Raw genomic sequence first — 22,620 nt, 5'->3', positions numbered from 1 at the left:
AATCTTCAATGTTCCATTCATCTGCCCAATTAAAGCGTTGGCATCAGAACAAAACGAGGTGTTGAAAATAAATGAAAGATATTCCAATTTGACGATGTCGTATGAGGCAATTAAAGGACTATTCTCGCATTCTATTTTTTCGTCCAAATGAATAATTACTTTTTCAGGCTGATCTAAAGACCGAATTAAAACGCTTTTAATGGAAGTTGCAGACTGCAAATTTGTTTCCTCTACGATCAATAATTGAGAATATTTTGTTGGGATTACGTGGGAAATGCCTGTATCCAACGAAGTGCACGGGCCGCTCAGACTACCGCATTGTCTGTTATTTGTGTTATTACTCGAAACGCCGGAAACAAAAATTGTTTCGCTTCTGAACAAAATAACTCTTGGAAGTAAGTCTTGTTCATCTTCGTTCGATTCTCTGGTACAGCCCCATATCGAGAGCTCTTTGCTGCTTAGACTTCGAAAATCAAGCAGGAACTGCTCCTCAACAATTTGAGTTTCAATGTTTTGACATTTAATAAAAAAATCAAAGCCACGATATGCTCTGTTTCCAGATAATGTTATATTTGAAAATGCAAATTGCAAAGGCTGATTTTCGTTAGTTTTTCCAATTAGAAAAATTCCGCCTCCTCTGCCCACATATGAAGCAAAACATTCGACAATTGTGGAATTGGCACAAACAATCTTAAAGTTCTCGTGGAGTTCCAGCAGTATGCAACCGCCTTTTTGTGAAAGAGTCGAACCACAATCTTGGAACGTTGAGTTTGCTATAATTATTCCGTTGTTTCTTCGTTTTCCTGCCTGGATGGCAGACGGATTATCAGAGAAATTTTGGTGGATGCGAAGAAATGTGCATGAAGAAAAGCAAATGTTGCAGTTTTCTTCTTCAACGAAATTGGAATGATCATTTTCGATTTCATCTCTCAAAATGAATGCGCTTTTCGAAGAAAGGAAAATATCTTCAATATTCGCATTTTGTATTTCAACGAAAGCAGAAGGAGAAAAATCGAAAAGGGGAACTGACGAGGAAATGGCAGTGAATGAGGTCTGATAAAGAGTCAACCATCATTTTTTGACCACAAAAAGCTCAAGCTGAAGCGATGTGGAATCAGCTTCGAGCTGTACAAATTCGCATTCTTCGATTGTTAAATGACTCATATCTTCTTTCAGTGAAATAAAGGCATTTGCTTCATTGCTAAAAGCGTTCGGGAATTCGATATTCACTGATTTGAAAGAAAAATGAGCATCAACACTAATCACGTTGTGCGTATTTCCATCCAACGCTCGTTCGCAAACTAAATGTGACACAACATCTCCTACAGAAGCAACATTTGTGGCATACAAAATAACTTCACAATTCAGAATTGCTTTGCCAATTATTGAAAGAAATTTATTCTCTTTTCCAGCGATTCTCTGAAGTGAATACCCGAATGAATGGCACGGATATTCTTCAAATCCGCAAACAATCACATCAACGCCATCAGATTTCACAAATAACGAAGAGTCCAATATCTTCAAAAAGAATTGCAAAGGAATTGCATGTTCTTCATCTTTTCCATCATATCCCCTCAATGACTCTTTTGTGAGCGACTCCATCATGCTGGCAACAAATGGTAAAGTTTCATTTGTGATGCTCCGTGACAAATCGACTGCTTTTATGAAAACATCATTGTCATATTTTGCTTTGTTTGGAGCTTGTGGAGGAAAGAGTGGAGCAGAAATACAAAAGCGGGAATTTGAAGAGACAAGATTGAAGTATATTCCACCCCCGTACCCGGAAGTTTGATCTCCATTTGGTGCGATGCAATTGCTAAATTGACACTCGCTTATGAAAACAGATGAATGCTCATCAATAGAGCAGAACACGCCGCCACCTCCAGCATATTTTTCTTCGACGCTGCATTTGTCAAAATTGCATTTGCTAACTTTTGCGCTTCGAAGTTCAGATTCAACACTATCACTGCAGACGAAATGAAAGCAACCTCCACTCCCCTTTACCCTGGAAATTGTTGAAAAATTGCATTCTGTGATATTACTTTCATCACTGTTTGCAGCACTAATCAAATTTCCAGGTGAAATTTTAAGTGATTCAAAGTTACAGAAGCTCATTTGTATTGAAGCATCACCGTTCGATCCATTCACAGAAAATACAGCTCCATTGTTGACAGTTCCGTGACAAAATTGGAATTCAGATATGAGAAGCTTCCCTCCTTCAACACTTCCGAAAACAAAAGAGATGTATTCTTCTTTCAACTGGATGGCACACTTATTCAAACTCAGTGTATCTGAAAGGCATAAAAATATCAATGAGTGAGATATAAGATTTTGTGGAAGCAAAAAGGTTATTCCTTCAAAGGATGTTGACTTTAGAGATGATATCAAAGCGTTTCTTTTATTGATTACTGTATCCGTGATTGGGCAAGTTATTGAATCTTCAATGCTGCCAATTGAATACTCTTTCTGAGAGATGAGAAGCTCTTCTTGAATGCAAAAGGAAGGATGCAAAATCAAATTTGTTGTTATATTGGCAAAGCGTTGTTTCATTGCGGCTGAGATGGACGAACAAGGATATGTTTCACTTCCGCAACTGGAAAAGTCCCAAGCTCCAGTTCCACCAACATAAATGACAGACGAATAATTGTCCCACAGATAAAGCAACAAAGGAATTGAAAAAGCGTTGTTGCTTGTTGACCGCTCGTATCCATTGAGGCGAGTGAAATCGTTTAAATCGGGATTGAAAGAAATGGAATCATTGCTTAAAACTTGAAAAAGATCATCAGCAACAAGAAACAGATCCTTTCCTTTTGTGCCTTGGCATTGATCAAAGAGCAAGTCATTTAGAACAAATGACGAAGCATTCGATCCAACTTGCAAGAAAAGTCCTCCACCACATCCAGCATTTGTCACAGTGGTAGCTGTTGCAACACACTTTGCTATGAAAGTTAAAAGTTGCTCTGAGTTCGTGTTCACACAATGCTTTGAAGCTAAAGAACTAGCATTTCCAATGAAAAAAGAAGAAGCTCCACCCATTGCTATCCACGGACCTCCTCCGTCTCCATTCAAACTCTTGCACTCGGAAATGGTGCCTCCAATTATCTCTATTTTTCCTCCTTCTTCCAGAGTGCATATGATTGAACCACCTTTTGAGCTTTTCTTTACAAAGCCAGTGATTGTATTGTTTGTAAGATCTACCAAGAAAGGAGCATTGGCGAAAATTGCTCCAAGAGAGAGATCTTGATTGTCCTGAGAAGCTGTTGAAGCACTTAATATCGAATTCATCATCTTGAATGTGACCTTACTTGAAACAGAAAAGATATGAGATGATAATGTTGAAGACACTTTTTCTATGTGAACAGAAGAGAAAGAACAGATTGAATTTTCACCATTTAAAACAAACAATGGATTACTTCCTAATAGCAAGGATGTTGTTTTGAACAAAGAAACGTTGAGGAGTCCTGCATCCATTTCTAGAAACGAAAAGGTCATGACGGAGTCAGTATCTTTTGTGCTGATTGAACAAGAACTGATCTCAAGAAGAGGAGATGATGACTTCATGAACAATTGATGAAATGGTAGCTCGGCTGGAAGAGCGAACTTCAAGGTTGTTAGGAGTGTGATCGACGAGGTGCTGATCAATGAGTTAGAATTTTCATTCATTTCGTCTGTTATGTCAAGTCCGCAAGATTCGCATGCACCTTGAATTATATGTTTATTTTGCTCGATAGTAATATCCTCTGAAAGAATGACCATATCATTGAAAACAACGAACTTGTCTCCAGATTGACGAGTTAGTGCATAATTCAAAGACGAACATGGAAACTGTTCGAAACCGCAAAGAGGATGATTCAATGTATCATTCCTTGCCACAGTAATATTTTGTGGTTGATCAAGAAGATACACACATAATGGAATAGGCACAGATGTTGCTTCATTATCCAATCCTCTGATTGTGCTGAAAGTGCTGTTCCAAGGTATTTTCAACAATACTTGGCCACTTGTGGAAGTGGCTTGAAGATCTGGAGATTGAACGAACAAGTCGTATCCCCATTTTGCAATGTTATTGTTGAATAATGTGAAGACAGAAAACTCAACTTGAAGATTGCACAATTTTAGGAAAACGCCACCGCCTCTTCCAACTGATGATGATGCATAGCAGTTCTGAATTGTTCCTTCTTCAATTTTTAGCTGGCATGGACTATTCAAAGAAATGCGTATGGCACCTCCATCAACAGAAGATTGACTTCCGCATCCGTCAATGATACATTTTTTTAGTGCAATGTTTGCAGTTGTAGTTGAAGAATCGATAAGTGCAGCACCTTGAGAGGTTCGAATAATATTTTCAAATGTTGTTTCAAGCAATGAAATCGACAAAATTTCTGCCTGTTGCAAATATATGAAAGACGTTGATGAAAAAAAACGAGTCCATCCAACATTTTCCATTGTTAATGATCCAGCAACGATTCTTATCATTTCAGTTTTGAAAGATGTGTAAGGAGAATGTGAATTATCAGTTGATATATTTGTGTTTTTCAGATTGATTGCACCTGAACTGGAAATGCAGCATATTCGTGATTCTCTATTATTGTTTATTGAAGAGTCATGAATAACTCTAATGTTATTAACATCAAGCGATCCTGTTGACACACTGAAAAGAGACATGTCTGATTCAGCGAACATGGTTTGTATTTCTGCTCCGCTTTCAGTTGACCCACTTAAAATGTATTGATTGTTAAGGATTTTAATGGGATGTGTCTCAGGGATTGAACCGTCCATCATATTGATATTCACAACAACTCCAGGAATAAGTTGTAAGACACAAAAACTGATTGATTCGCAGGGATATTCCATGGAGAATCCGCAACTGTAAGTGTCTTTTGCATTTGGTTGAACAATGAATGAAGCAACATATCTGATTGAATCATATTCGCAGGAAAGATAATTGCTTAAGTCTTGACCATCAGAACGGCGAACAACTCTATTTATTGTGTTTCTTGTTGTTTTACATGAGCTATCAATATGATTATTCATTGAACTTTGAAAGCAAATATCATGGCCGAATAGCGTTGCATAATTGTTGTGAAAGAAACAATAATACAAAAGTATTCCATTATTTTCATTCATAATATATGTTGTTAATCCACCACCATAACGTTGCGAATCACAATTTTCAAAACGGCAATTTCGAAACACCACTCCTCCTTTCATTTGATAAATACAAACTCCTCCGCCGTCTCCATTTTCTGAAGAATGACAACTATTATTAATGAAAGAGCAATCAATGACACATTCTTTGATTTTTGTTTGAGAATCACAAATGAACGTTGCACCTCCATCATTATCAGACCATCCATCTTTAAAACAGCAATTCTGAATAAGTAGTTGCGAAATAAGATTTTCACATTCTATTCCTGCTCCTCCATAATCATTGGAAGCTACACAATAGCATTCTTGAAAAGTTGTATCATAAACAAGGCACTCAGCAATATTGAGTGCATAAATTGCTCCACCTCTCTTGTTTGTTGCGTTGCATCTCACGAATGAAGAATTAGCGACTTTGAGCACGGCAGCAGTGTTGTCGTGGACATACAGCGCTCCTCCTCTATCTGCCGAGCATTCAACCCATTCACAATTGCTGAAATTCAACGAAGATGATGTCTCCGTTCTATTTTGTGATATTAATGAATTGACAATCCTTTCACTGAGAATAAAAGAAGAATTAAAGTAATTGAAGGCATTTGAGTTTTGAGCTCTGCACACAATTCCATTTTCAAGAATGCTCAAGGAGGAAACAAAATTGCAATTTGAAAATGAGCATCTATGAAAATAGCTGAATGTGTTTTCATTTCAATGAAACCTTCTATTTTGAGAAATGTTACAGAAGCAACAGCTACTAATATCCGTAAAATCAAATATTCCAACACAGAGTAATACTTTGCCTTGACAAATAACAAAGTCTGAAAAAACTGAATTTGAAATGGATATGTAAGAATTTGATGAATATGAATAAGCAATGCTATGAGATAACTCATTAACATTTTGAATGTTATGTGAAACATTTACGATTGATACAAAAGTGTTTTTTGAGCAATTCACAATTGTTGAAAAGCTCCAGAAACAGCAATCATCAATTATGCAACTAGAAAATAATCCCATCTCTATCACCGAGGATTCATATTGTTGGATGATATTTGCAGAAGTCATTTGAGAAGAGGAATTAAAGAATATGGACCTTGAATTCACAGAACTCATTGAATAAACACTATTTATGCTTAATGATTTAACAAACGAATCAAATGTTTGAGATTGAAAACGAGTTTTAAGCATCATGCTTCGTTGCGAAAATGGTTTTGGTGAATGATTTGTTTGTTGAATGTTTGGATGGATTCCTGAATAGTTGTAGTTGAGATGAATTTCCATGAGAAAAGCAAAACTTAAAAGCACAAATACTTTGGAAACCATTACTTATGTTTTGACTTTGAAATAGATAAACAATAAAATTTATGACAAGAGCAAAAATTGCCTGTTAATTTAAAAAATTAAAAAATGGTCAAATTTTTGAAGCTCAATCACAAACCACAATAATTAATCATTTATTGTACTCACATATTTTGAAACGTTCTTGCTTCCTGTTTCCTTTTTGGAATGCTTAATGGAGTATCTGAAAAAGTTTACATTCTGCATCCATAATAAATTATTTCCGGATCTTGTATTTGTTTGGTCCGCATTATTCATGTCTCAGAATTCAAAGCAGCTCTCACAAACGAGTCAAACATTGCCAAGACATCATGCGGCCGAACAAGAAGTCCAAGATGTTTGATTTCAGCTGTATTATTTATCTTTTTCCAATTCTTATTACATTTTTTATTTTTGCTTTATTTGTTGTGTGCATTCATTTTTCACATTTTGACTATAATATTTCCTCAATATTGATTGGGAACTCACAACATAATTTTTTATTGGAAAATATTTTTTTGTGCTTTTTGGATGTGAAAAGAAAATTCACCGACACTCATCAGCTGTTTCAACATCTCGCCATGACGAACAAATAAAGCGTAATGAAAGGATTAAAAGAAGGAAAGATTCTTCTGAAGTGTCGCGTAGACATCACCATACGCAAGGTTCTTCTCATTTAACCAAACATCACACCGGATCAATACAAACTCCACAACTGGAACTTGATCGTTTTGTTAACCATTTGAATCATGATCGAGTTTCTCTATCGGACCAAAATTTAAAAAGTCTTTCAAGCGTACCCGGTTTTTATGTTGTATTTGTTTTCGATGAACCTGATATCCTTTTAAGCGATGTGCCTTTACACATAAAGCAGCGAGTCATTGAAAATTCTGCTCTTGTACCATTGTACGATCCAATGCTTCCACAAGTTTTGCACGATTTTTATCGATTAAACGAAAAGGCAAATCAAACAGTTGACATAGAAAAACTAAATCTAATGACTCAATCAATGATACCTCCACGAGGTTTTTTTTCTGTCTCTCCTGGAGAAAGTGCTTTAGAATTTAAAACCAGGATTTTGTCAATGTGCGCAAAAGATCCAGCTTTCCGGAGGTTTTGGAGACGTCACACTGATTGTCCTATTCCTTTGAATGTCGAAGCAATTCCAGATTTATCCGAGGTTGAACGACTCATCAAAGAGTCTGCACTTGTTGGCGCGCAGAGGTCCCAGGGGACTCCAAAAATGCCACCGCTGAACAATGGGAAAAGAAGTCAAGGGAATGAATTTTACTCAGACAAAGCCAGAAATTCCCACAAAATAGACAACTCTTCAGCAGGTGCAACGCCACATTTTTCTCTAACACAAGCGCAGATACAGTCATCACCTCGCGCCTCGCCTTCTTTCGGCAATCCTCCTCATTCACACAGCCCTCCACCGACCCTCATGCAGTCTCGACAGAAACCTTCTGGCTCTCCACGTTCTTCATCGCTGCACCTCCATCCACACACCAAGTCACATGGAAGCACAGATTCAACTGCATCATCATCATCATCATCGTCGTCGTCATCGTCATCATCGTCATCATCAGGTGCATCTTCTGCATCGTTTTCTTCCCCAGCAAGCCCTTCTCATTGTGCACCACATCCAAATTCTCCGCTGATCTGCAGCTCTCTTCGGCGCAGTCAGACGGATGCAGCACAGAAAAATGGAGATACAAACACTTGCGATGAAAATAGTCAGCAAGAAGATGGCATTTCAGCTGAAAAATTGCATCATTCTTCGGATAAAACACCACGAAAGACAGAAACTGACACCAAACAGCTTCAAAAATTCAAGTCGTTTCAGAGCCCTTCCTTCAGAGGACGTTCCGGCAGCACCGATTCTTCTGCCTCAAACTTCGACCAGTCTTCGTGTGGCTGTGCCAATGCTGATGCCAATCATTATGTTCATCACAAGCACAGCTATCATCACTCGCACCACTCTCGCTCTTCTTCCTCATCGCCTTCTTCTTCTTGCTCATGCTGTTCTGATTCTGATTCTTCTTCTGCTTCTTCTGCTTCTTCTGCTTCTTCTTCTTTCTTTTCGTCATCTGCCCACAATTTCCACAGTATGCGTCCTTCCATTGAGCTTCCTCGTCCAACAGAGCCGCCTCTTTTCGATCTTTGGCAGCCACAAGATTCACTTCGCTCTTCTTCAAATGCACCATCTTCTTCCACTTCTGCTTCTGCCATCGCAAACCCACACCAGATCTTCACAATCAAGCCAAATGCTGCCAATCCAATGACACTGCCATCTTCTGTGATTCCTCCCCGTGCTGACAAGCTACAAGCAATAGACAGAGAGTCCATTCAACTTGTTCCCGACGACTTCACATTGATTCTGTTCAAATGTGCTCCTTCGTTCCCTTCATTCAACAAGGAAGACCACATCACAAAGGAGCAAGTTGCATCGCCTCATTCGCTTTCTAAGCAGCAGCAGCAACAACACAGTCAACAGACACAGTTTGTTGAAATCTCATCTGCTGCTTCATCTCCGACTTCGTTCTGCGCCTCAGAAAACGAACAGACACAAAATGAACAGCTTGCTTCTTCTTTCCCGTTGGACTCACCAAAATCAAAAAGCAATTTCCTAAAAACGAATTTTGACACAACCACATCCATTTTCCCTTTCCCTTCCTCGCCAAAGCCCACATACACTGTTCCTCCTCCACTTCTGTCCTCTCTTCCCCCCAAACAGAAGCCATTTGTCATCGACAACCACTCCATTGAGTCGCATGCCTACACCGTCGACGAGATTCTTGCCCAGCACCGCCCGTTCGACCCGCATGTGCCACAGCAGGTTGCCAAGCCATCTGCACTGGCGATGTTCTTTCCGGGGCAGTTTCCGCTGCCCCGTGCTGTGGAGTATGTGATCCCGAGACCGTATTCGCTGAATCTTGTGGATGAGAGAGAGAAGAGGATAAGGCTGTTCTTGAGGAAGAAGGAGATTATGGAGAGGAGTGCGAGAAGAAACAGAATGAAAGCGATCAAGGCACCAAATGACAACAACAAGGATGAAGAGGGAGATGCAAAGATTGATACAGCAAAACAACAAGAAGAAAACAATACAGACAATTTTGCTATTTCACAAACCAAATTAAAAGAACCCAAAAATTCAGAAGATTTACCCAGTATTTTGAGTGAAAGTGGCAGCGACAGCGAAAGTTCAATGCCTTCACTCGATGAGGAGGATATTAACAAGCCCGGGGAGCAGCTCAATGAAGGCAGCCAAGACACCGGCTGGCCGCTGGAAGTGACTGACCTGGGCGACTTCTGCCAGCTGACGAGTCTGCAGTACCCGCCGGTTGATCCTCGTCTCTGCTCTGTTGTGACTGCCGACGACACAAACCTCCACTCTTTCTTTGCGGCGCAGGCTGCCCCGCGGGTGAGGGAGCATCTGATGGCTGTGCAGCAGCAGACACACTCGTTTCAGACACAGAGAATGCAGACGGCTGGGGCTGCTGGTGGAGATGCGCACAATAACGAGCAAGAGGGAATGCCTTTGCAGTCATTCAAAGTGCATTCACTCAATCTGCCTCATTCTCATCATTCACAAGGCAACTTTGCATCAAATGCAACTGCTAACAACAATGCCTCATCTCGCAATCATTTGCCATCAACTGCATTTTCTACTCCGTTTACAGCAGCAACACAGTCAAATTCGTTCTTAAACCCGCTTCTCCGTCTGCAGCAGCAGATGCTTGTGGATGGATGGAGCACATCGGACGACTGGGCAAAGGCGCCAAAATTTGTGGCAGCGTTTTGTGTGCCTGGGAAAGTGCATATTTATCGTGGAGAGAACACACATTCAGTTGAGAACGAGAATTATTTCAGTGCAAATGAAGTGAAAGCAAGCAATAATGAAAATACAGAGAAAAAAGAAACAGCAAATGAAAAGAACAACTTGAAAACACAAAAAGATGAGAATGCTCTTGATGGATCAGATAATTCTCCTGACTCAACAAATTTGGATTCAGAATCAGATTTGGCGAAGGCAAACAAAGACAATTCAGATTCTTCTTCAGCAACTGCAAATGCTGATTCCGTTGGCACAGAAAACGATGCTGACAAGCCTTCGCCTCTGAACAAACAAGACTGTGAGGTTATTGCAAAGTCACGTGAAACACCAAAGCTTCTCCCTCATCCAACATCCTCTTTAATTGCCATCATCACACAAGGCCGGCGCATCCTGGGGCAGTGTGTGATCCCGTCTGATATGCCCCTCATCACTGCCATCCGCAATCTCGCTGTGTTCACTCGCCCTTCCTCAAAGACACCTGCTCCTCCATCTGTCGAAGGAGATGTCAACGGAAGGCTGGCTGCATACAACAGAGAAGGGAAGATGATGGTGTGGATTCCCAACCACACAGAGCTTCCTGCGGAAGACGGGTACCAGCCTGGAAACATGCAGCAGAGGTATTCGCTTCCAGAGAACGCAGCACCAGGAACAGGGGTGCAGACAATGATGTGGAGAAGAAAGAAAGAAAAGGAGAAGGAGAAGGAGAAGGAAGGGGAAAATCAAGTGAATGAAGCAGAGCCTAATGTAAATAGTGCATCAGAAGGCGTATCTCCTGTTTCTGAGCTGCCAAGCATAGATAATGAGATAGAAATGACGAATGATCCTATTTTGGTTTCTGAGGTTTGGGCGCCTTCTGATCCATCAACAACTGAACAAGGCTCTCATCCACAGTCACCTGCTACCAGGCAATCATCATCATCTTCTTCATCTTCTTCCAGTTCAGCCCCATCACACCTGCAGAACTCTCTCACAGCATTGGAAGAGCTGCGTCTGGCGCGTGTTTTGCTGGCTGCTTTGCGTGAGAGAGTGCTTGCACCGTATTCCATCCACACATCAGCAGCACATCGGGGTGAGTTTGGGAGAGCGCTCAGAAGTCTGATCAAAAGAAGGGCAAGAGACGAGAGGCAGGCAAGAATTGTGGCGGCGGTCAGGGCAAAGGCGGAAAGAAATGGAGTTTTAAATAAGAAAAAGGAAGATGCCGCGCAGGTGAATGTGAAAAGAGGGAGCAAAAATGCGAGTGTAAGAAAGTCTCCGACCTCGATGTCGAAGACTCTGCCCAATCACGATTCTCTTTCAGTCAATTCAACTCCCACACAACTCTCCAAGCAGCGTGCGAAGGAGCAACAAACAGCCTTACGAGCAAACAGGATGCTTGCATCTGCACACCCCCACAGTGCATCCCAGAGTCCTTGCATTCAACACAGCTCCTCTGCTTCTCTGACATACGGCCTCCCTTCTCCACTGGCAAAACGTGTTGACTCAAACCAGCTGCCAGCTGTTCCATTCAGAATGGCTTCTGCTCAGCTGGCAGATGCATCTCCACGCCACCAAGTGTTACGCACAACTTCTTCTCCTTCTACTTCTTCACTCACATCACAGACATCACAAACATCTCAGTTCACTTCCTCAAACATGACTCCTCCACTCACCCAATTGCTTCTTCAACAATCAGATGCTGCGTCTACTTCTTCTTCTGCTTCTTCTTTTCTTTCTTCCACTTCAAATGCCCTTAACTCTCCCACTCGTTCCACCAGTTTTGACCAGTCTGTGCCATCTCGCCATTATTCCTCTGTTTCTTCTCTCTCCCCATCTGTCGAATTCACCTCGTTGCACCCTTCCTCTGACTCCCTCTCGCAACTCAGCAAGTCACAGAACCATCTTCACAGGAGCTCCTTTGACTTGTCTTTTGACCGCCCAATCGCTTCTTCTCTGTCCACATCATCGATGGCGCCTTCGTCTTCTGCTTCTTCGTTCACTCTGCAATATGCAGCAGACCTTCCTCCGCCTTCTCCCCATGGCACTTTCATCACCCACCCTCCTTCAGACATCCAGTCAATACCAATTCGATCGCAACCTCTGTCTCCCGCAGCCAATCTCTCTCAGCCTCTTTCTTCCTCCCTGCCGCTTTCAGACTCGTCCAGTGCTTCTGTCCTAAGAAGATCCAAAAGAAGAGCCGATTCTCGTCGAAAGCTGCTGTTTCTGATGCGAAAAGAGCGCCTGCTCGAAAAATCAGCCATTCGCAAGGCGATCTGCCAGATGAGCCAGGCTGAGCTGTATGCTGTCTGGAAGCAGTACATAGGCGAAGGCGACTCAGAATTCGTGTTTGTGAACGATCAATCTGAAAACAGTCAACAGAAGCTGCTTCTGCCATCTTCGCCTTTGCCTTCTCCATCTCTGTCACCAACGAACTTTTCTTCGCTTTCGGCTTCTTCCATTCAGCTGGTCTCTTCTCCTCTGCTCTTTCAGATATCTTCTTCTCTTTCTCTTCCATACACACCTTCATTCACAACCCACCCACCTCGTCTTTCTCTTCCATCTTTGGGCACTTCTTCTTTTCCTTCATCTCCCTCAGCCATCCACACATCTTCTGAATCGTCGTCTCCTTCTCTTTTGAAATCCTCTTCTGGTCAAATTCTTCCTTTTTCTGTCCCTTTTAATCCGATGGCATCGCCTCGCCAGTTGCAAAGAGAGCTCGGAATCAGAAAGGCATCAGAGGATCATTTGCATCCTGTCTTGCCTTCTGCTCATTTTACAGATAATTCTCATTCAACAGGAAAGGAAATATCACAAACACAAACACAGCAACAACAAAAAGAGGAAGAAGAAAAAGAAAAGCATCATCAACAGCATCAAAACCAACCACAAACACCCACACTCAGTCAGACACATTCGTTTGATGCACTTTCATCTGCTTTGTCTTCTACTCCAACACCTGCTGCCATCGCCGCAGCCGCATCTCTTTCTCGTGATTTGCCTGTTTCTTCTCCAAAAAGTCTCCAAAAACGCAGAAGCGAAAACAGAATTCTTCATCTTGGCGAAAGCATATCATTAGAACTCACACACTCGCCAAGCTATCGATCAGATCTGCAAAGCAAACCGAACTTGAGTTTGATCACTTCAACCAGTCTTTCACACAGAGTTGCTTCGCAACAACTGCCTCATCGCCATCACGCACACAATCATCATCATCATCATCATCATCAATACATACACAACTATCATGATGGCCAAATCCAACATAGTCAACACAACAATCATTGTCATAATGCCCACCATCATAACATTCATTGCCATCTCCATCCACATTCCATTCATTCAGTTGAAGAGCACATGCAACCCAATTCATACGATTCACGCGCATTCTCCCATCTTTCGCTCAACTGTTCTGTTTTCTCACGCCGAATCGAAGACGAACTGCCTTTTATTGATTCCGAAAGCAGCACAACCGATGCATTTGACTCATTCAGCTGCGAAACAGGCAACAGAAACGAGCACAATTCACACAGAAACAATGGAAGACACGGCAACCGCAGTGAAACAGGGACAGAGGACTCAGGAGTGGACGATGAGGTGTTCTCAAGCCGCAGCAGAGGGGCTAACCATTCAAATAGCGCTGAGCGAATGCAAAGCAGTGCATCAGCCTCTCTCGATCGCTCAGCTATCAATCTGTCTCCAGAATTGCAGAGTTTGCAAATCTCTTCTCCTTCATCGTCTGACGAGCATCGTTCACAGACTGAACCATTGGCGCATTCAGACAACATGATGTTCACCACTGCCACGCCTCTTCTTTCTTCCCCATCTCTTTGCTCTTCTGTTCCATCTTCGTCTGCAACGCCTTCACCTCCGCCTGTCATACGACAGTTCTCAAATTCTGCTTCATTAGACTCGAAGCAGAAGCTGCTAATGACTGATACCACTTCTCTGAACAACAACCTGCCACACCAGCAAGTCCCTTCGATTTTCACTTCTCCCATTCTTTCTCAGCAGCAACAGCAACTGCAGCAGAAAACACACATTTCACCACAATCTTCTCTCTTTGCCACAGCTGATGATTCTTCGTTTAGTCTCAGTAAACTCACAGCCTCTGCTCCACAGGCTATTTACATTGCAGAAGAAGAGTCAAAGGCGAAGGAAAGAGAAGACAATACAATTGAGCTGCCGCCTCCGCTGGATCCTTCTCAGAGCAACACAGCAACTTCACATTCAACAATGAGTGGACAAGGCTTGGATGATAGACAGACAAGCAAGCCGAACACAGAGTTTCTGTCACCTCAGCTCATTCATTCACAGCAAAGTCGGTCGTACAGTCTGATCCACCATCATACACAACATCAGCCTGACGACCACTCACTTGTCAGACAATCTCCACATCCTTCTCTTTCGCCTCATCTGATTTCTGACCGCCAGCTCCACGAAACTCAATCGTATCATCAACACCATCTTTCATTCAACCAAAGCCCTTCCTTCGACCGTTTTGCCAAGCCAAGCTCAGTTGATCCGAAGCACAGATGCCTCCATCACCACAGCAAACACCTCAAACACACTCACCGCTGCTGTCACAGACGTCGCAGGGTTTCTGAATGGGATGAGAACCAGCCAGCTGAAGACGACTTCCTGAGAGAAGAAGACGCAGCTGAGTATGTTTGGGAGCTGGCATCCAGACAGCTCAGCAGAACAGGATTCTTCATTGACGAGCTGTCTTCTTCATCACTTTCAGAAGATGGGATTGGAGAAGGGGGGTCAGAAGATATAGTCTTGTCTGAAAGTGAAGAAGAGATTATCAATGAAAACTGCATGAACTCGAAAAATACAAGTTCTGAATCTGATTCTTCACACTCTTGTAGCAAATCTGCAACAAAACGCAAATCATCAAATAAAACAAAAGAAAAAACATTTACAATCAAAGAAAGAGCAGGAAACATTTCATTGCGACCAGAAAGAGTACAGCCGAATAAATTAGCACCGGAAGATCGATGGTACACACAGTTTGAGGAAGAAGAGGAGAGCGAAGGCGAATGGTGCAATAGGCTTTTCGACGAAGAGGATGTTGAGTGGACTTATGGAATAGATGCAGCAAAGAGGAGAAAGAACGAAAGGAAAAACAATGCAAACAATATGAAAATTAACACCAATAATGAGGTATCGCAAGATGCTGGGCTTAAGACAAGTTCAAAGACAAAAGCACAACCTCAGAAAGATCACAAAAAGAAATTCAAATATTCGCGAAAAGCGAAAAGGCTGTTTCGTCAGCACGAGCAAAACAGAAAGTTTCTGGCGATTGAGAAGTTTGAGGATTACTGGGATGATTTTGGGTCTCTTGAGTTTGCGTCGCAGCTGAAAAGAGCAGTCTGTTTGATCATCGAAGAGCGGGAAGCACGCAAAGTGCAGCTCCAAAGGGCTTCTTCGCTTGCATCACATACGTCTTTTGATCAAGCAGAGAATACACAAACAGTTCAGAGGGCAGATTCCAGTGATATGGATGAAAACGGAGTTGAGGCTTCTGAGCAGAGTGAAAGCGTTCCATGTGTTACTATTTCCTCTCAGAAACGCATTCAAACACAACATCCATCATCTTTGTTCCCAAATCCTTCTCTTCTACCTCATTTCTCTTTGTTACAGCCAACACAAAAACTGAATAACTTTCAAAATCAAACGCCTTCGCACTATTACCAATCAAGCAATGATATTCAAAACTATCAAGAAAAATCTCAAAAAATTCACTCATCTTTTTCATCTCCATCGCTTTATGAAAAATCAATAGCACAATATGCTTCCACATCCGCTTCATTTACAGAGGAGCAGATCATCACACATCATCGCCTCTCCACCAGCACAGCTCCCGAGCAAGATCCAATCACGCCTGAAGAATCATTTCTTCCACCTCGTTCATTCAAGCCATATCTCCACTCCCATGCGCCTCTTGTGCCCTGCAATCACCTGTGCGGTATAGTCGGTATCTTTGAGTCGTGGAGACTCACTTTCCAGGTGGTGTACCATCCGCTGCATCATCGCTATTTCCCTGTGTGTTCTCAACCAACACAAAAGGACATTCAAACAGGAAGAATGAGAGACGTCGGGGAAATACCAGCACCACCGTATGATCCTGTCACCTCTGCCTCAGAAAAAAGAGCAGCCGAACTGAAAGAGAAAGCGAAAAAGGAGCGCAAAGCTAGAAAGCGCTCGAGGTTGAGCCAGGATTTCACACAAGATGTTCCTGAGCCTCTTTCGGAACAACCAAAAGAAGACTCCAAACAGATTGGAACAAAAATTGATCTGAACGGAAACGAGATAACACTTTGGACACCTCTTTTGACAGAGCGGATGAAGAAGCGTTTGGGAAGATTGGCAGATGAAAAGCTGAAGGAAAGGAGGAAGGAACGCAGCAGACGAATCCGAGCAAAGAAACAGAGGATGAACGAATTGGATGAGTTTGAGGTGCTCGCAAACAGCAAGGCACAAAATGGTGAGCATTCAGACAAATTTATGGAAGTTCCAGCACTCAGAAAGATGTGCACACTTTCAAATCTTCCAAGTTCTTTCAGACAGCTCCAAATTTCTGGTTCGCTCCTTTCTCGTTCTCCTACTCATGCAAATGGAGCAGGTCCTTCACAATTAACTTCTGGTACATCTACTTCTGTTACATCGACTCCTGCTTTTGCTCCTTCTTTGCCTTCGGCTTCGATTCTTCCATCAACACACAATCAAATCTCTTCGTTCACTCCTCCAGCTCAGCCACCAGCAAAAGTCTCATCCTCCTCCTCATCTCCTTCTTCCTCCACGTCCTCCACAAACACCAAAATCGTCTTGTTTGAGCCCTCTCGACGGATGAAGCGTATTTCACGCAGTCTGTTCCGCTGTTCCACACCAACATCCCTTCGCTCTCTTCATCCATCCACCATGTTTGACCCACGTCAGGCTGTCTTCCGCTTCGGCTGGCACAGAACACCTTCAAAGATGCTTCCTCTGCGCGAGCCGTTTCCGCCACCGCAGCTGCAGTTCCCCACAACCGAAGACGGGATTTCGCTGCTGTTTGTGGAGCAGGTCAGAAGAATGATCTATTCGAGGTACTTCCCAGCCACTGGCCAGCTGTCGCTCCACTTTTCAGCTGAAATGGTTGACTCAATTTTGACACTTGCACAAACACATTACACAAAGCCTGGTTCATCAATGCTAAAGAAGATAGAAGTCCACTATGGGCCTGGCTATCGAAAGGGAAAGGCAATCAGTTATGTTTCTGCAGAACAGCTGAATACTGAAGATAGTACAAACAATGACGAGCAGCCAATTGAGATACCAAGAGACAGCAAAACAGATCAGCGTCTTCCTTCTGAGAAGAACCCAAACAACAAAACAATTCCTCCACTCAGCGCAACAAAACAAGTGCTGCTGAACAGAATGTCGAATCGGATCGATTCAATCTGCGAAGACGCCCCAGACAAAGGAGTGAACGACGAAGAGAACAACATGCATGGCCTTCTTGTGGTGGGTGATATTCACGGTTCTCTGAACTCTCTCCGCTCTGCCCTCGAAATAGTGGATCGAGTCATCACTGCACCACACTCTCGGTCGAAAGTGGTGTTTCTGGGAGACTACGTGGACAGAGGAAAGAACTCACTCGAAGTTATTTTGCTGCTGCTGTTATACCATCTTGCATTGCCTGACCGCATATTCATGATGAGAGGGAACCACGAGTCTTATCGCTCGTTTGACTGGGGATTCAACGAGGAGCTGTTTGAGAAGTTTCCCTGTGAAATGCCGCCTGGCACAAGAATCGTCAACCAGTTTGGCCGATACGAATATCGGCTGAAGCATCCGCTCTATGCACGCTTTTTGGAGCTGTTCAACAACATGCCCATTGCTATTCTTGCCACACTAAAGTATCATCCTCCGCTTCCTGTTATCCCTCACATTGCTACAAATGCTTCCACTCCTCAAAGCAGTCCATCTCCATCTAGTTCAGAGTGTTTGCCTTCGAAAAGCAAGAAGAATCTGTCAATTGAAGTTCAGAATGCAAAGAAAGGTGCACAGCCGCTTACTCAGCAGATGCTGGCGATGAGACCACATTTCTCTCCGTTGGGCAGCACAGACTTCGCTCGTTTTATGGCAGGGGCAAATCAATCAACATCAAACCAGCTTCAAACAGCACCTCTTTCTTCAAATACAACTGCTGGTAAATCAGCAACCGCATCCCCTTCGACATCCTTGCGGAGCATCGAGACGCTGCAAACAGGAACCAAATCTGCTGGCTCTGCCATTCGTCATCTTTCAACAAGCACTCTTTCCAGTTCTCTGAACTCTTCTTTGCTGTCTGGCCAATCATCAGCTGGATGCTCATCAGACGATTCTTCTGTGGCTGCCGCGCCGATGATACCTCCCTCATTTTTGCTTTCTCTGTGCTCAAGCTGCCATAGACCGATTCAAACAGACCAATCACCTTTGCTTATGCGTCCATCTTTTCTTTCATTTAACTCGCTATCCAAAAATACAGAGAAACTTAAAGAACCAGCGGTGCAACCGATTTCATCAATATTCCCATCTCCACAACGTTCAATGAGTCACAAACGCTCTCAGTCTCTAATCTCTTCACCAACTTTGTATGAGCCATCTTCAAACTCAATCAACAATGCATATTTCTGTCAATGTGATGACAGCCAATCAAAAACAACATCTCAACAAAATGTTAATTACAACACTGGTTTTGATTCAATCAGCCTAACAATCTGTCCTTCTTGCTATCGAAGATTCATCAACTGGAGCAATCTCATTTTCAGCAAAGAATCATCTGAGCATTCGAATTTGGAAGGAACATTACAATCTCAAATTTACCGCAAGTCTTTTGAAGCTCCTCCACGATCATCATCTATTCTTCCTTCTTGCATTGTTTGCGGCTCTTCCTGTTCTCAGAACTTGCTTCCTATTTCGCAGCCTTCTGTACTCGGTGATGCAACAACGCAGATAAATGAAAAGCAGAAAGCTGCCAATGGATTTCCAGAATCGTTTTCTTCGCCTCAAAAAGATGCCTCTCAAAAGTGGAATGCGCAAACAAATTCATTCGACTCGCCTGATTGTTCGACTCCGTCAATGATTGCTTCTTCATCAAGCTCTTCCACATCGCTAATAACTTCTCGGTCTACTTCATCTGTCTCAGCTTCCACTCTCACCACAGAACGCTCACGTGCACATTCTGCCGTTCACTCTGCTTCTCTGAACAATTCCTCTCTTCCAATTGATGTTTCATCTGCCTTGTTCCTTTCTACTCCTCCACCAGCGCCTATCATTGAAGAGCGGAACATTCTCATTTGCCACGGAGGGTTCACTGCAATGGTGCCAGCGCTGAATGTGGAGGAGGAGATGCCGAAGATGCACCGCTTCGACTACTTTGCCGAGTGCGAAGATCCGACCATGCGGAAGTGGAACTTCGGGCACCCACGCTTCCGTGTGCAGGACATCCAGCACACCACCTTGTGGGCTGATCCGGGGGATGTTGACTTGCCCAATGGGAACAGATGTCCATACTCGTTGGACACATGCCGTAGATTCATGGCTTCCAACAACATCGACATGCTCATCAGAGCACATCAGTTCTTTCCACGTGGATTCTCTGCCGCTCACGAAAATAGAGTTATCACTGTGTTCTCTGCTTACGACTACTGCGGCCCGAACGAGGCGAGTGTGCTGCTGCTGAAGCTCGCTCCTCCAACGAATGAACGCGTTGGAGGCCGTGGAAGTGTGGCAGCGGCTGCTGCGAAGATAGTTCTTGCTGCAGAAATGCAGAGGGAGTCATCAATTGCAGAGAGAAAGATCCTGAAGAGCTCTCAGCCAGATCACTTCTATGCAAACATACGCAAAGCCGTTGGCAAAATGAAAAGAATTGCAAGCATTCGCAGAGCAACGCAAGAAAAGAAGCGCATTTCGAGCGAGCAGCAGACAACCGATACTGATGGCATTTCTATTCAATCTACTGGTGCGTGCCTCCACGCCTTCCAATCAAATTCTGCCTGTCTTGCCACAACCTCATCGTATTCGTCCAATGATGGTCTCGGAGGTTTCTCACTTGGAACATCATTAGGAATCTCACCACCATCTTCTCCTGCCCCGTTCATCAACACAGGCTCTGCTGCCTCCTTCCAGCTGATGTCGCCTCTGCCTTCGCCCACGCCAACAACGTCGTATTCGCTCACTCCGCACATTGCATCTCCCCGCACACCACAGTGCTCTCCGTTCAACTCTGCCACATTTGCAGCCATTTCGCCTATTTCGAATGCTGTTTCACTGACACACGTATCGTCTTTCCTGTCCTCTCTCAAAGAACTCAGTCTTTCGCAGTCAGCCCTCCGCCATCCAAGAGTCCTGAAATTGTCATACAATTTGTCGCACTTCTGCATCCCATCAATCGAACGCCCGCTTCAAATTCCTCGTTTACCGCGTTCAATTCTATCTCTTCGACGCAGCCTCAATTCCATCCATTCCACTCAATCAATTGTGCTTCAGCAGCCAGTTTCACCAAGTTCGTTATCTTATTCCCCATCTCTGCATTCTGCTTCTCCTATCTTTTCGTCCCCATTCCTAAGCACATCTCAGATCGATGCGATGGCTTCTCCCCAACAATTGCACGTGAATCCAGCGTCCACAGCCTCGTTTCCCCAGCAAACACAAACGATTTCACTCAACTCTTCGTCTTCTCCTCAGACAACCACAACTCTTTCAGAAGCTCTTTCCTCAGCAATCCCATCCACCATCCCTTCTGCCATTCCTCAGCTCGATCGCTACCTCAGACTGTATGACGCAATGGCGAGCATTCCTTCCTCTGTGAATGATGTGACGCTGCTTGCGCCAGTGCTGATGGTTGATGTGCTTCAGTATGGGCCTCTTTGCCACATGGAAACGATTGTTTCTGAGGAGGAATTGAGCGGACACCGAGAAGAAGACGACATTGAAGGAACAATGAAAAAAGCAATGGAAGAAGAAAAGCAAGAACAAGCAATGCGAAACGAAAAGTTAAAGAACGATGCACGATTGATACTCGATGCCATGCTTCGGATGGATGCGTGTTCAATTGAAGATGCGGAGAAAAAGCTTGGAAAGATTTTGAGAAGAAATAGAATTCGTGAGCATAGAAAAACAGAAGCAAAAATTGGCGATGCAAAAGAAGATGAAAGAAACGTATCAGAACAAAAGTTAGGCACTTCTCAACAGCAGCCCGAATCTGCTGATATTTCTGCTCCAGAACCACCAAAGCCACTTGGGATTAAGTTTTCTTCTCCAAAGAGTGTTGCTCATAGAAGATCAAAGACTCAGGACAGTAAGAAGGCAATCAACCAAAACAAGGAAGAATTAGCTGCATCGTCAGAAACTGCACTTGCAACGGTTACTAATTCGGCTGCAGCTTTTGCCGCTAACGCTGAAATATCAGATTCTGAAAAATACTCACAGAAGTTGTCAAAAACTTTGGCTGATCTGAAAAGAACATACGGAAAAGATTGGATTTATGAGATGGGAGAGCGATTATATGAAATAAAGGAGGACATTAAAGACAAGGAGCAAGAATTGCTAAAGAAAGGAAAGATTATAAAATCAAGTTCAAATAATTTTTCAACTTGCAACTTAATGACTCAGGATTTAGCTGATTCTGGGATTTTAAGCGAGAAACCGAATTGTGAAATGAATTCAACTTATTCAAAATCGGATTGTGAACGTGAAAATCTTTCGGAGAACACTCCTTCGCATTCGCTTGAAGCAACAATCCCATCCCTGCCTTCTGAATCAACAACGTCACCAACAGCCCAATCAACTGATAACAATCACCAGTCTGAATTCAAATTGTTCGGTTCAATTCCGCTTAGTTCGAGCGATGAACGGCACACGCCTCCGCCTCGTGCAGAATCCCCACTGAGACTCAAAGGTGAGCAGGAGAGAGAATGCCAAAGAGATGAAGCCAAAGACACTGATAAAGACGATACGAAGCTGGAAGTCCAAGAGGGTGGAGAAGAATGCGAAAAAGGCAGCAGACAAGATGGCAGTGTTGAAATATTGTGCTCTCTTGAAGCAGCCATGCAGATGGATGTTGAAGGAAAAGAATGCTTTTCACCCAAAGAAGAAAAAAATACTGAAGATGAGAATTTCACTTACATAGAAGAGCAAGAGGTTAGTGAAGATGATGAAAGGAGAGCAGAAGAAAAGCTGCTCATGCAGTAATTCTCTCTCTTTCTATCACTTTCCTTACGAACGTAAGGTCTCTTTCTCTTTTGTATTGTTGCTTGTTTTTGAGTTTTCTTTTCATTAGTTCAAATTTTCTTTCATAAAAATGTTTTTTCTTTGTTTCG

General features: G+C 43.0%; 2 protein-coding genes across 2 annotated transcripts; one reads left to right on the top strand and one right to left on the bottom strand.

Moving 5' to 3' along the window:
* Positions 1 to 1,071: 1,071 nt before the first annotated feature.
* MONOS_3153 (uncharacterized protein) lies at positions 1,072 to 5,211 on the bottom strand (the record flags this gene model as incomplete). Its single annotated transcript, XM_067873133.1, has 1 exon — positions 1,072 to 5,211. One exon carries the CDS (start codon positions 5,209 to 5,211, stop codon positions 1,072 to 1,074), a length of 4,140 nt encoding a protein of 1,379 aa, XP_067734236.1.
* Positions 5,212 to 6,736: 1,525 nt separating this feature from the next.
* On the top strand, positions 6,737 to 22,492 carry MONOS_3154 (putative Calcineurin-like phosphoesterase; the record flags this gene model as incomplete). The annotated part of the gene is made up of 2 exons (XM_067873134.1): positions 6,737 to 6,817; positions 7,001 to 22,492. The coding sequence occupies 2 exons, from the start codon at positions 6,737 to 6,739 to the stop codon at positions 22,490 to 22,492; spliced, it is 15,573 nt and encodes a 5,190-aa protein (XP_067734235.1).
* Between the last annotated feature and the right edge of the window lie 128 nt (positions 22,493 to 22,620).

Source organism: Monocercomonoides exilis (genome assembly GCF_001643675.1).
Source record: "Monocercomonoides exilis strain PA203 chromosome Unknown scaffold5-2102611, whole genome shotgun sequence".
NCBI classification, from domain to species: domain Eukaryota; phylum Preaxostyla; order Oxymonadida; family Polymastigidae; genus Monocercomonoides; species Monocercomonoides exilis.
The sequence above is the reverse complement of the archived record's forward strand: the minus strand, read 5'-3'. Positions and strand labels throughout refer to the sequence as shown.